Source organism: Oncorhynchus clarkii, unplaced genomic scaffold, assembly GCF_045791955.1.
Source record: "Oncorhynchus clarkii lewisi isolate Uvic-CL-2024 unplaced genomic scaffold, UVic_Ocla_1.0 unplaced_contig_9595_pilon_pilon, whole genome shotgun sequence".
Taxonomy (NCBI): Eukaryota; Metazoa; Chordata; class Actinopteri; order Salmoniformes; family Salmonidae; genus Oncorhynchus; species Oncorhynchus clarkii.
The window spans coordinates 130,001-144,606 of record NW_027257925.1 but is presented as its reverse complement, the minus strand read 5'-3'; the positions used below and the strand labels follow the sequence as shown (position 1 = coordinate 144,606).

At 42.3% G+C, this 14,606-nt stretch overlaps 1 protein-coding gene across 1 annotated transcript in view; it reads left to right on the top strand.

Moving 5' to 3' along the window:
- Positions 1-14,606, top strand: part of LOC139393661 (collagen alpha-1(XIV) chain-like) — a 243,447-nt gene that overhangs the window by 171,265 nt on the left and 57,576 nt on the right. The window contains exons 34-35 of the mRNA XM_071142003.1: positions 5,064-5,222; positions 9,975-10,052. Of these exons, the coding sequence (XP_070998104.1) occupies positions 5,064-5,222; positions 9,975-10,052 (237 nt within the window). The remainder of the gene's footprint in view (positions 1-5,063; positions 5,223-9,974; positions 10,053-14,606) is intronic.

The window sequence follows — 14,606 nt, the reverse complement described above, 5'->3', positions numbered from 1 at the left end:
CGTACTGAAGAAGTCTAATGAATCATATTGTTTTCTACCACTCTGAAGTGATACCGTACTGATGAAGTCTAATGAATCATATTGTTTTCTACCACTCTGAAGTGATACCGTACTGAAGTCTAATGAATCATATTGTTTTCTACCACTCTGAAGTGATACCGTACTGAAGTCTAATGAATCAAATTGTTTTCTACCACTCTGAAGTGATACCGTACTGAAGAAGTCTAATGAATCATATTGTTTTCTACCACTCTGAAGTGATACCGTACTGAAGAAGTCTAATGAATCATATTGTTTTCTACCACTCTGAAGTGATACCGTACTGAAGTCTAATGAATCATATTGTTTTCTACCACTCTGAAGTGATACCGTACTGAAGAAGTCTACTGAAGCGTATTGTTTTCTACCACTCTGAAGTGATACCGTACTGAAGAAGTCTAATGAATCATATTGTTTTCTACCACTCTGAAGTGATACCGTACTGAAGTCTAATGAATCATATTGTTTTCTACCACTCGGAAGTGATACCGTACTGAAGTCTAATGAATCATATTGTTTTCTACCACTCTGAAGTGATACCGTACTGAAGAAGTCTAATGAATCATATTGTTTTCTACCACTCTGAAGTGATACCGTACTGAAGAAGTCTAATGAATCATATTGTTTTCTACCACTCTGAAGTGATACCGTACTGAAGAAGTCTAATGAATCATATTGTTTTCTACCACTCTGAAGTGATACCATACTGAAGAAGTCTAATGAATCATATTGTTTTCTACCACTCTGAAGTGATACCGTACTGAAGAAGTCTAATGAATCATATTGTTTTCTACCACTCTGAAGTGATACCGTACTGAAGAAGTCTAATGAATCATATTGTTTTCTACCACTCTGAAGTGATACCATACTGAAGAAGTCTACTGAAGCGTATTGTTTTCTACTACTCTGAAGTGATACCGTACTGAAGAAGTCTAATGAATCATATTGTTTTCTACCACTCTGAAGTGATACCGTACTGAAGAAGTCTAATGAATCATATTGTTTTCTACCACTCTGAAGTGATACCGTACTGAAGAAGTCTAATTAATCATATTGTTTTCTACCACTCTGAAGTGATACCGTACTGAAGAAGTCTACTGAAGCGTATTGTTTTCTACCACTCTGAAGTGATACCGTACTGAAGGAGTCTAATGAATCATATTGTTTTCTACCACTCTGAAGTGATACCGTACTGGCGAAGTCTAATGAATCATATTGTTTTCTACCACTCTGAAGTGATACCGTACTGAAGAAGTCTAATGAATCATATTGTTTTCTACCACTCTGAAGTGATACCGTACTGTACTCCATCGGTTTCCTGTTTTATTTCCTCTGTGAGTCATTGTCAGTCCCATAAAGTGGAGAAGGCTGTTTTGTAAGAGGATGTGGAAATGCACTCTGCCTATCTGCTGTAATAGAAAACCCATCAGTCCACACACGGTTAGAAACCCAGAGATGAAAAACAGGGATATCTCAAATGGAAAAAGCAAGCAAACAAATGAAGCGCTGCATATTGCAGCAGCGAGGAGCGAGGAGGAACGGAGGGGATGTCAGTGACACTTGCCGTTCGCATTAAAAACACAGCTAGCGCGCTGGATGAAATAGGCTAATACATCATGTTGGCACTCGAATTATAACACAATTGATCAGAGGACCCATCTGACCCGCGGGACTGAGTGTGTGTGTGTGTGTGTGTGTCTCTCCTCTCCTCTCCACTTTTCCTATCTCTCCTCTCCTCTCTACTTCTTATTCTCCTCTCTTCACCGTCCCCTCCGTCCCTGTCCTGAATATCATCATCAAGGCCATGGGGTTCATCCCTTAAACTACCCTCCCTATTCATAGTCACTCTCAGACAGACAGACAGACACATCCACAGCAGAGATACTGTCCCCATGACGCTGGTCAGACTGTGAATAAACACTGTTTGATTAATGGGCGTTTGTCCCAAATGAGCACCCTTGTTCCCTATGTAGAGCCTCATTGGCTCTGGTCAAAAGCAGTGCACTACATAGGGAATATGGTACTGTTTCAGATGCATCCCAGGCCGTGTGGATACAGTGGTCGTTGGAAGACTGTTGAACTTTTTGTTGTTCGCACAAAACATTTTTTTTTTGGTCAGGCAATTGGTGGTTTGAAAAATGGTTCTTTGTCTTGTAATTGTCTTTAGCTGAGAAGGAGGTTGATATGCTGTCTGTGTGTTGGGTTAAGTGTGTCTCTAAACCCACAACAGTAGTCCTGGGGTAGTGTCTCAAATGGCACCCTATTCCCTATTACAGTGTAATGGGCTCTGGTCAGAAGTAGTGCACTATGTTGGGTATAGGGTGCCATTTGGAACTGAACCCTGGATCCAACCATATAACACAGGCAGGCAGGCAGCTCGGCGTTGACAGTCTCTGACATGTATAAACACAACCAGACCTAGTGAACTGGAGAAAATAGTTTCACTCCGAGAACCCATTAAAACGAGCGTATAGAGTATTACACACGTCACAGACCGGCCAAATGGACTCTGTTTCTGACGCACAAATACCAACTCTGTCTAACTTCAGATTAGCCTCGCCTTGTTACTGTGGGAGCTGAGATATACTGTTTCCATGGAAATGTTTCGCTTGCATCTCAAATTGCACCCTATTCCCTATGTAGTGCACTACTTTTGACCAGGGCTCATTTGGGTAGTGGTCAAAAGTAGGGCACTATTTAGGGAATAGGGTACTATTTGGGGCGTGGTCATTATGATTGCAATTCTCACACCTGACAGACTTACGGTTGTAACTCAGCTTTGTAGCCCTGAACAGCAAAGGAGCCTGTCTGGGAAACCTGTGATTTATTGTGAATTGCTACAATACATTGTGACAAGGAGAAAGTTGATAGTTGCACATGGCAGGTAAATCTTCAAGTCATTGTACGAGATACACTACCAGTCCAAAGTTTTAGAACACCTACTCATTCAAGGGTTTTTATCACGTTCGTCGTATGGAGGAGACCAAGGCGCAGCGTGAATTGAATACATATTATATTTTAATGAAGACGGACACTAAACAAACTACAAAACGAACGTGAAGCTATACTACAAACAGTGCAGACGCAGGCAACTAGACATCGACAATAACCCACAAAATACCCAAAGAAAGATGGCTGCCTAAATATGGTTCCCCAATCAGAGACAACGATAAACACCTGCCTCTAATTGAGAACCAATCTAGGCAACCATAGACATGCATAAACACCTAGATGATAAACAACCCCATAAACCTACAAGACCCCTAGACAATACAAAAACACCCATGTCACACCCTGACCTAACCAAAACAATAAAGAAAGCTAAGAATACTCAGGTCAGGGCGTGTCCAATGACTGACTGTATGTGACAAATAAAATTTGATTTGATTTGACAGTTTTTCTTTATTTGTACTATTTTCTACATTGTAGAATAATAGTGAAGACATCAAAACTATGAAATAACACATATGGAATCATGTAGTAACCCAAAAAATGTTAAACAAATCAAAATATATTTTATATTTGAGATTCTTCAAATAGCCACCCTTTGCCTTGATGACGGCTTTGCACGCTCTTGGCATTCTCTCAACCAGCTTGTTTAATTAACACTTTTTTGGGGTTACACTTTTTTTTGGTCCCTACATGATTCAATATGTGTTATTTCATAGTTTTGATGTCTTCACCCTTGAATGAGTAGGTGTTCTAAAACGTTTGACTCGTAGTGTATTTCTTGAGAAACAATTTCTTGAACAATGGTTTAAGGTGACTCAACCCAGAGATTTCACTCAAAAATGGACATCACACCTTTACTGTTTATTACGGGCAATAGTTCTCATTGGTTGGCCCCGCTCGCAGCCAATTGATAGGGTTGTGACTAGATGGAGCACAGCTACGGACAGATTTACCATTGAACTACCGCCAGAGTTTGGACCTGGACTTGGAAGCCAGAGAATGAGTCAGAGTTGCATTTCACTGTTACATTTACAACAGATAACTGTAGACTTTGAGTTAATACAACGGACTACTGTTTATTTTAATGAAAGTGCTGAGGACTTGATACGCCTGCTATATTGTCCAATGACTGACTGTTAGGAGACAGCATTTACTCTCTGGATGATAGATATACCACATTCGGCAAAGCACCACATCCAAGGATCCGTTATAGGACCCTGATACAGTATGCTTGCTTGATTTATGAAGCATGTACGTAGGTTTTGTATGAAAGATACTTTATTTAAAGTGTGACTGATAATACTGTGGTTTGTGTCAGTCTGTTTAAAACAGGGTGTTCCATCTCCTCTCCGCGCAGACTGATAATACTGTGGTTTGTGTCAGTATGTTTAAAACAGGGTGTTCCATCTCCTCTCCCCACAGACTGATAATACTGTGGTTTGTGTCAGTATGTTTAAAACACGGTGTTCCATCTCCTCTCCGCACAGACTGATAATACTGTGGTTTGTGTCAGTCTGTTTAAAACAGGGTGTTCCATCTCCTCTCCGCGCAGACTGATAATACTGTGGTTTGTGTCAGTCTGTTTAAAACAGGGTGTTCCATCTCCTCTCCCCACAGACTGATAATACTGTGGTTTGTGTCAGTATGTTTAAAACACGGTGTTCCATCTCCTCTCCCCACAGACTGATAATACTGTGGTTTGTGTCAGTCTGTTTAAAACACAGTGTTTCATCTCCTCTCCCCACAGACTGATAATACTGTGGTTTGTGTCAGTCTGTGTAAAACAGGGTGTTCCATCTCCTCTCCCCACAGACTGATAATACTGTGGTTTGTGTCAGTCTGTGTAAAACACAGTGTTCCATCTCCTCTCCCCACAGACTGATAATACTGTGGTTTGTGTCAGTCTGTGTAAAACACAGTGTTCCATCTCCTCTCCCCACAGACTGATAATACTGTGGTTTGTGTCAGTATGTTTAAAACAGGGTGTTCCATCTCCTCTCCCCACAGACTGATAATACTGTGGTTTGTGTCAGTATGTTTAAAACAGGGTGTTCCATCTCCTCTCCCCACAGCTCCACATGGCGATCAGTAAGACCACAGCCAGGGTGGTGGTTGACTGTAAGGTAGTGGGAGGAAAGCCCATCAACGCAGCTGGCAACATCAGTACAGACGGGGTGGAGGTACTGGGACGCATGGTACGATCCAGAGGGAAGAGAGACAACTCAGCTCCGGTAAGAATGATGGAGGAATCTACCACACATTGTTCTGCTTACACAGTTTCACCATAAGGTGTTAATGATTGTGTTTTTACAAAAGTTGAAAAGCTTGAAACAAGCATAGTTTGCAGGAGTTTATTTTCATTTAAACTACTCCTAACCCTCAACCCTAAACCTAACTAGACATCTTCAACACACCTGCAAAGAAAAGCAACCTCTAGATGTACAAGACATTTGACTTTCAAAGCATGACATGGGGTATTTCTCAGTATGCATACTACCGTGTTTCACACTCTCCTGCTGCATTCTCAGAGGATCTTCGTTCCTTCATATCTATCAGCTAGCTATGTACACGTGAAGCGTAATAATATAGCTAACCAGATAGTTTAACAGGCAAAAATGACTTCAAATAATGTTATGCAAGGTAGATGTCAATTCTTCGTGGCTAGCTAACAGTAGTAGCTAATAGTAGCAGCTAACAGTAGCAGCTAACAGTAGCAGCTAACAGTAGCAGCTAACAGTAGTAGCTAACAGTAGTAGCTAACAGTAGCAGCTAACAGTAGCAGCTAACAGTAGTAGCTAACAGTAGTAGCTAACAGTAGTAGCTAACAGTAGTAGCTAACAGTAGCAGCTAACAGTAGCAGCTAACAGTAGCAGCTAACAGTAGCAGCTAACAGTAGTAGCTAACAGTAGTAGCTAACAGTAGTAGCTAGCCAAGCCAGTTAGCCCTATTGACTTGCTATGGGCTTGCGATCTACGCACACTACAGTGGGTATTGTAGGCAGGTATACATGCCAAAATGAACCCAGCATGTATGTATTATTAACGTGTCAAGATAACATATTGTAGTCAGGCAACATGTGAGATGTGAATGGGCAACGGTTTCATTCCGAAGTTGAAGTTTATTTTCTCACACTCAAAATAATGGCCGCCATTGATTTCAATAAATATTGCGTAATTTCTTTACGTGGTTGCGTCATCTTTCTGTGCCTACTTTCCATTGAAGCTTGCATCGATGCTTTAAAATATGTACAGACGGAGTACTGCATTCCAGAAGCTTCATTTCACATACTTTGATTTAAACCCATACTCTGACTCTCTCCCATGCTCCAGTTTGCTCGGAGCACGGGGTGCGTGCTCGGAGAGCGGTAGTATTCATTTTGAGAAACACAGAGTGTCAGGCTCTGCATCATTCTCTGAGCTGGCTGTCCTATAGACCTACAGCTTTCAGTCACACACCATACAGCCTCTATAATACCACAACACCCTACAGCCTCTATAATACCACAACACCCTACAGCCTCTATAATACCCCAACAACACCCTACAGCTTCTACAACAACACCCTACAGCTTCTATAATACCACAACACCATACAGCCTCTATAATACCCCAACAACACCCTACAGCCTTTATAACTTTACCATACATCCTCTATAACAACACCCTACAGCCTCTATAATACCCCAACAACACCCTACAGCCTCTATAACAACACCCTACAGCTTCTATAATACCACAACACCCTACAGCTTCTATAATACCCCAACAACACCCTACAGCCTTTATAACTTTACCATACATCCTCTACAACAACACCCTACAGCCTCTATAACAACACCCTACAGCTTCTATAATACCACAACACCATACAGCCTCTATAATACCCCAACAACACCCTACAGCCTTTATAACAACACCATACAGCCTCTATAATACCACAACAACACCCTACAGCTTCTATAATACCACAACAACACCATGCAGCCTCTACAACAACACCATACAGCCTCTATAATACCCCAACACCCTACAGCTTCTATAATACCACAACAACACCATGCAGCCTCTACAACAACACCATACAGCCTCTATAATACCCCAACAACACCATATAGTCTCTATAACACCCCAACAACACCATATAGTCTCTATAATACCCCAACAACACCATATAGTCTCTATAATACCCCAACAACACCATGCAGCCTCTATAACAACACCCTACAGACTCTATAACAACACCCTACAGCTTCTATAATACCACAACACCATACAGTCTCTATAATACCCCAACAACACCCTACAGCCTCTATAACAACACCCTACAGACTCTATAATACCACAACAACACCAAACAGCCTCTATAATACCACAACACCTTCACAGCTTCTATAGTCCCACAACAACACCCTGCAGCCTCTATAACACCCCCACAACACCCTACAGACTCTATAGTCCCACAACAACACCACCCTACAACAACACCCTACAGGCTCTATATCAACACCCTACAGCCTCTATAACATCACCATACAGTCTCTATAACACCACAACAACACCCTACAGCCTCTGTAACAACACCCTACAGTCTCTATAACAACACCCTATAGCCTCTATAACAACACCCTACAGCCTCTATAACAACACCCTACAGCCTCTATAACACCACCACACCACCATACAGCCTCTATAACACCACCACACCACCATACAGGCTCTATAACACCACAACAACACCATACAGCCTCTATAACAACACCATACAGCCTCTATAACAACACCCTACAGCCTCTATAACACCACCACACCACCATACAGCCTCTATAACACCACCACACCACCCTACAGCCTCTATAACACCACCACACCACCATACAGCTATAACACCACAACAACACCCTACAGTCTCTATAACAACACCCTACAGCCTCTATAACACCACAACAACACCATACAGCCTCTATAACAACATCATACAGCCACTATAACACCACCACACCACCATACAGCCTCTATAACACCACCATACAGACTCTATAACACCACCACAACACCCTACAGCCTCTATAACAACACCATACAGCCTCTATAACACCACAACACCATACAGCCTCTATAACACCACAACAACACCCTACAGCCTCTATAACAACACCCTACAGCCTCTATAACAACACCCTACAGTCTCTATAACAACACCATACATCCTCTATAACAACACCATTACAGCCTCTATAATCCCACAACAACACAGTCCTGGTCCTCCTCACTGGGATCGATGTGACCCAAGATGTCAGGACAGGAAATAAGATGAGGAGCATTCTTTGTTAGATGCATAATAGTTGCGTGATGATTTCTGTGCAGCTCTGAGGGTAGATGAATGGACTGCTTTGCAACTATGTGAGAAAGTATTATTTTATTATTTCTGGAGACAGTCTGATGAAAAGAATGTGCTTGAAACAGCATTTTAAGGGAATTGGTTGAAAGAAAGAAAAGTCCCCCGAGATGTTTGACAATTAATTCTCAGTTTATTGTCCTTTTAAAGTGGTGAGGCTTTCATATTTCCTCAGCAGTTTCATCTCATCGATGTGTAATTCCATAAGTAATACATTTCATTTATTACAGCCTAGTGTTTAAAAGGGATTCACTCTCTCAGTGAAAGTGCATTCCCACTGGGCACAGACGTCAATTCAACGTCTATTCCACATTGGTTCAATGTCATTTCATTGAAATGTGCCCAGTGTGTGCCCAGTGGGTTGTGTGTATGTACATTAAAGTAATTCAGTTCACCATCATTGAGCAGACAGACAGTCACCATTACACAGCCTGTTGAGTAGACAGTCACCATTTAACAGCCAATTGAGCAGACAGTCAGTCACCATTAAACAGCCTGTTGAGCAGACAGTCACCATTAAACAGCCTGTTGAGTAGACAGTCACCATTACACAGCCTGTTGAGTAGACAGTCACCATTAAACAGCCTGTTGAGCAGACAGTCACCATTACACAGCCTGTTGAGCAGACAGTCACCATTAAACAGCCTGTTGAGCAGGCAGTCACCATTACACAGCCTGTTGAGCAGACAGACAGTCACCATTAAACAGCCTGTTTAGCAGACAGACAGTCACCATTAAACAGCCTGTTGAGCAGACAGTCACCATTAAACAGCCTGTTGAGCAGACAGTCACCATTAAACAGCCTGTTGAGTAGACCGTCACCATTAAACAGCCTGTTGAGTAGACAGTCACCATTAAACAGCCTGTTGAGTAGACAGTCACCATTAAACAGCCTGTTGAGCAGATAGTCACCATTAAACAGCCTGTTGAGTAGACAGTCACCATTAAACAGCCTGTTGAGTAGACAGTCACCATTACACAGCCTGTTGAGCAGACAGTCACCATTACACAGCCTGTTGAGCAGACAGTCACCATTAAACAGCCTGTTGAGCAGACAGTCACCATTAAACAGCCTGTTGAGCAGATAGAGAGTCACCATTAAACAGCCTGTTGAGCAGACAGAGACTCGTCATCATACCTCACAGACCATGGTGTAGACCACGGTGTAGACCACGGTGTAGACCACGTGTAGAATACTGTGTAGAACACTGTGTAGACCACGGGTAGAACATTGTGTAGAACACTGTGTAGAACACTGTGTAGACCACGGTGTAGAACATTGTGTAGAACACTGTAGACCACAGTGTAGACTACAGTGTAGAACATTGTGTAGACCAGAGTGTAGAACAGTGTGTAGAACACTGTGTAGACCACAGTGTAGACCACGGTGTAGGCCACAGTGTAGAACATTGTGTAGACTACAGTGTAGAACACTGTGTAGACAACGGTGTAGGCCACAGTGTATAACATTGTGTAGAACACTGTGTAGACCACGGTGTAGACCACGGTGTAGAACTCTGTATACCATAAGTGTGTTGCAATGTCATGCCAATATGAACTCTGTGTATTTGTTCTCTGTGTGTGTATAGTTCCAGATCCAGATGTTTGACATTATCTGCAGCACGTCCTGGGCCAGTCGAGACAAGTGCTGTGAGCTCCCTGGACTGGTAAGAACAACTGCCTTTTAACCAACCATTCAAACAATCAACAGACCAACAGTCAACAACCAACAGACCAATAACCAACAGACCAACAACCAGCAGACCAACCAACTATTTAAACGACCAACTATTTAAACGACCAACCATTTAAATGACCAACAGACCAACAGACCAACAACCAACAAACCAACAGATCAACAACCAACAACCAACAAACCAACAGACCAACCAACCATTTAAACAACCAACCATTTAAATGACCAACAGACCAACAACCAACAGACCAACCAACCATTTTAACAACCAGCCAGCTAATCAACCAGACAACCGTTAACCAATTCAAACACCAAACAACTAGTCTCGCGAGCCATGCTTGAAGTCTGACGCTGTATGAAAGTCTGTCGAGAAAGAAACCATCCATCCAACCCGCCAACTCTCATCCACTCCAAGAAGATGAATAACTGAGAGAGACTTCCATCCATCCATCCTACCAACTCTCATCCACTCCAAGAAGATGAATAACTGAGAGAAACTACCATCCAACCCACCAACTATATTCCACTCCAAGAAGATGAATTACTGAGAGAGACATCCATCCAACCCAACTATCCAATCCACCCACTCTCATCCACTCCAAGAAGATGAATTACTGAGAGAGACTTCCACCTAACCCACCAACTATATTCCACTCCAAGAAGATGAATAACTGAGAGAGACTTCCATCCAACCCAACCATCCAACCCACCAACTCTCATCCACTCCAAGAAGATGAATAACTGAGAGAGACTTCCAACCATCCAACCCACCAACTCTCATCCACTCCAAGAAGATGAATAACTGAGAGAGACCTCCATCCATCCAACCCAACCATCCAACCCACCAACTCTCATCTACTCCAAGAAGATGAATTACTGAGAGAGACTTCCATCCAACCCAACTATCCAATCCACCCACTCTCATCCACTCCAAGAAGATGAATAACTGAGAGAGACTACCATCCATCCAACCCAACCATCCAACCCACCAACTCTCATCCACTCCAAGAAGATGAATTACTGAGAGAGACTTCCATCCAACCCAACTATCCAATCCACCCACTCTCATCCACTCCAAGAAGATTAATAACTGAGAGAGACTACCATCCATCCAACCCAACCATCCAACCCACCAACTATAATCCACTCCAAGAAGATTAATAACTGAGAGAGACTACCATCCATCCAACCCAACCATCCAACCCACCAACTATAATCCACTCCAAGAAGATTAATAACTGAGAGAGACTACTATCCATCCAACCCAACCATCCAACCCACCAACTATAATCCACTCCAAGAAGATTAATAACTGAGAGAGACTACTATCCATCCAACCCAACCATCCAACCCACCAACTATAATCCACTCCAAGAACATGAACAACTGAGAGAGACTACTATCCAACTATCCATCCAACCCACCAACTCTAATCTACTCCACGATGATGAATAACTGTACTCTCAAACCACTGTTCTTTCTCCTCTCTGTACTAAATCCACATAGCAACACCCTGCCTGCAGGCTATGTGCTATATGTCAGACAGAACATAGCACTTTTTTTTCTTTCTAAGAGTGTATCTAGAACCTAAAAAGGTTATTCGGCTGTCCCCATAGGAGAACCCTTTGAAGAAATATATTTGGTTCTAGTTAGAACCCTTTCCACAAAGGATTTACTAGGTAGAACCCTTTTGGGTTCCAGGTAGAATGGAACCCAGAAGGGTTACACCTGGTCAGTCCTTTGTGGAAAGGGTTCCACCTGGAACCGAAAAGGGTTATGCTATGGGGACAGCAGTATCATGAGAGACATGACCAGGACTGACCTAGCTAGACCAGACAGTAACATGAGACATGACCAGGACTGACCTAGCTAGACCAGACAGTAACATGAGAGACATGACCAGGACTGACCTAGCTAGACCAGACAGTAACATGAGACATGACCAGGACTGACCTAGCTAGACCAGACAGTAACATGAGAGACATGACCAGGACTGACCTAGCTAGACCAGACAGTAACATGAGAGACATGACCAGGACTGACCTAGCTAGACCAGACAGTAACATGAGAGACATGACCAGGACTGACCTAGCTAGACCAGACAGTAACATGAGACATGACCAGGACTGACCTAGCTAGACCAGACAGTAACATGAGAGACATGACCAGGACTGACCTAGCTAGACCAGACAGTAACATGAGAGACATGACCAGGACTGACCTAGCTAGACCAGACAGTAACATGAGAGACATGACCAGGACTGACCTAGCTAGACCAGACAGTAACATGAGAGACATGACCAGGACTGACCTAGCTAGACCAGACAGTAACATGAGAGACATGACCAGGACTGTTATATCAACAAAATGTATTTTAATTAAACATGTTCGGCTTACTCCTCTCTCTCTCTCTCTCTCTCTCTGTCTCTCTCTCTCTCTCTCTCTCTCTCTCTCTGTCTCTCTCTCTCTCTACCCTCTCTCTCTCTCTCTCTCTCTGTCTCTCTCTCTCTCTACCCTCTCTCTCTCTCTGTCTCTCTGTCTCTCTCTGTCTCTCTCTCACTCTCTCTCTCTCTCTCTCTCTCTCTCTCTCTCTCTCTCTCTCTCTCTCTCTCTCTCTCTCAATTCAATTCAATTCAAGGGCTTTATTGGCATGGGAAACATGTGTTAACATTGCCAAAGCAAGTGAGGTAGACAACATACAAAGTGAAAATATAAAGTGAAAAACAACAAAAATTAACAGTAAACATTACACATACAGAGGTTTCAAAACAGTAAAGACATTACAAATGTCATATTATATATATATATATATATACAGTGTTTTAACAATGTACAAATGGTTAAAGGACACAAGATAAAATAAATAAGCATAAATATGGGTTGTATTTACAATGGTGTGTGTTCTTCACTGGTTGCCCTTTTCTCGTGGCAACAGGTCACAAATTTTGCTGCTGTGATGGCAGACTGTGGAATTTCACCCAGTAGATATGGGAGTTTTTCAAATTTGGATTTGTTTTCGAATTCTTTGTGGATCTGTGTAATCTGAGGGAAATATGTCTCTCTAATATGGTCATACATTGGGCAGGAGGTTAGGAAGTGCAGCTCAGTTTCCACCTCATTTTGTGGGCAGTGAGCACATAGCCTGTCTTCTCTTGAGAGCCATGTCTGCCTACGGCGGCCTTTCTCAATAGCAAGGCTATGCTCACTGAGTCTGTACATAGTCAAAGCTTTCCTTAATTTTGGGTCAGTCACAGTGGTCAGGTATTCTGCAGCTGTGTACTCTCTGTTTAGGGCCAAATAGCATTCTAGTTTGCTCTGTTTTTTTGTTAATTCTTTCCAATGTGTCAAGTAATTATCTTTTTGTTTTCTCATGATTTGGTTGGGTCTAATTGTGCTGCTGTCCTGGGGCTCTGTAGGGTGTGTTTGTGTTTGTGAACAGAGCCCCAGGACCAGCTTGCTTAGGGGACTCTTCTCCAGGTTCATCTCTCTGTAGGTGATGGCTTTGTTATGGAAGGTTTGTGAATCACTTCCTTTTAGGTGGTTGTAGAATTTAACGGCTCTTTTCTGGATTTTGATAATTAGTGGGTATCGGCCTAATTCTGCTCTGCATGCATTATTTGGTGTTCTACGTTGTACACGGAGGATATTTTTGCAGAATTCTGCGTGCAGAGTCTCAATTTGGTGTTTGTCCCATTTTGTGAAGTCTTGGTTGGTGAGCGGACCCCAGACCTCACAACCATAAAGGGCAATGGGCTCTATGACTGATTCAAGTATTTTTAGCCAAATCCTAATTGGTATGTTGAAATTTATGTTTCTTTTGATGGCATAGAATGCCCTTCTTGCCTTGTCTCTCAGATCGTTCACAGCTTTGTGGAAGTTACCTGTGGCGCTGATGTCTCTCTCTCTCTCTCTCTCTCTGTCTCTCTCTGTCTCTCTCTCTCTGTCTCTGTCTCCTCTCTCTCTCTCTCTCTCTCTGTCTCTCTCTGTCTCTCTCTCTCTGTCTCTCTCTGTCTCTCTCACTCTCTGTCTCTCTCTCTGTCTCTCTCTCTCTCTCTGTCTCTCTCTCTCTCTCTCTCTCTCTCTCCCTCTCAATTCAAGGGGCTTTATTGGCATGAGAAACACATGTTAACATTGCAAAAGCAAGTGAAGTAGATATTATGCATAAGTGAAATAAACAATAAAAGGAACAGTAAACATTACACTCACAGAAGTTCCAAAAGAATAAAGACATTACAAATGTCATATTATATATACAGTTGAAGTCGGAAGTTTACATACACTTAGGTTGGAGTCATTAAAACTCGTTTTTCAACCACTACACACATTTCTTGTTAACAAACTATAGTTTTGGCAAGTCGGTTAGGACATCTACATTGTGCATGACACAAGTCATTTTTCAACAATTGTTTACAGACAGATTACTTCACTTATAATTCACTGTATCATAATTCCAGTGGGTCAGAAGTTTACATACACTATGTTGACTTTGCCTTTAAACAGCTTGGAAAATCCCCCAAAATGATGT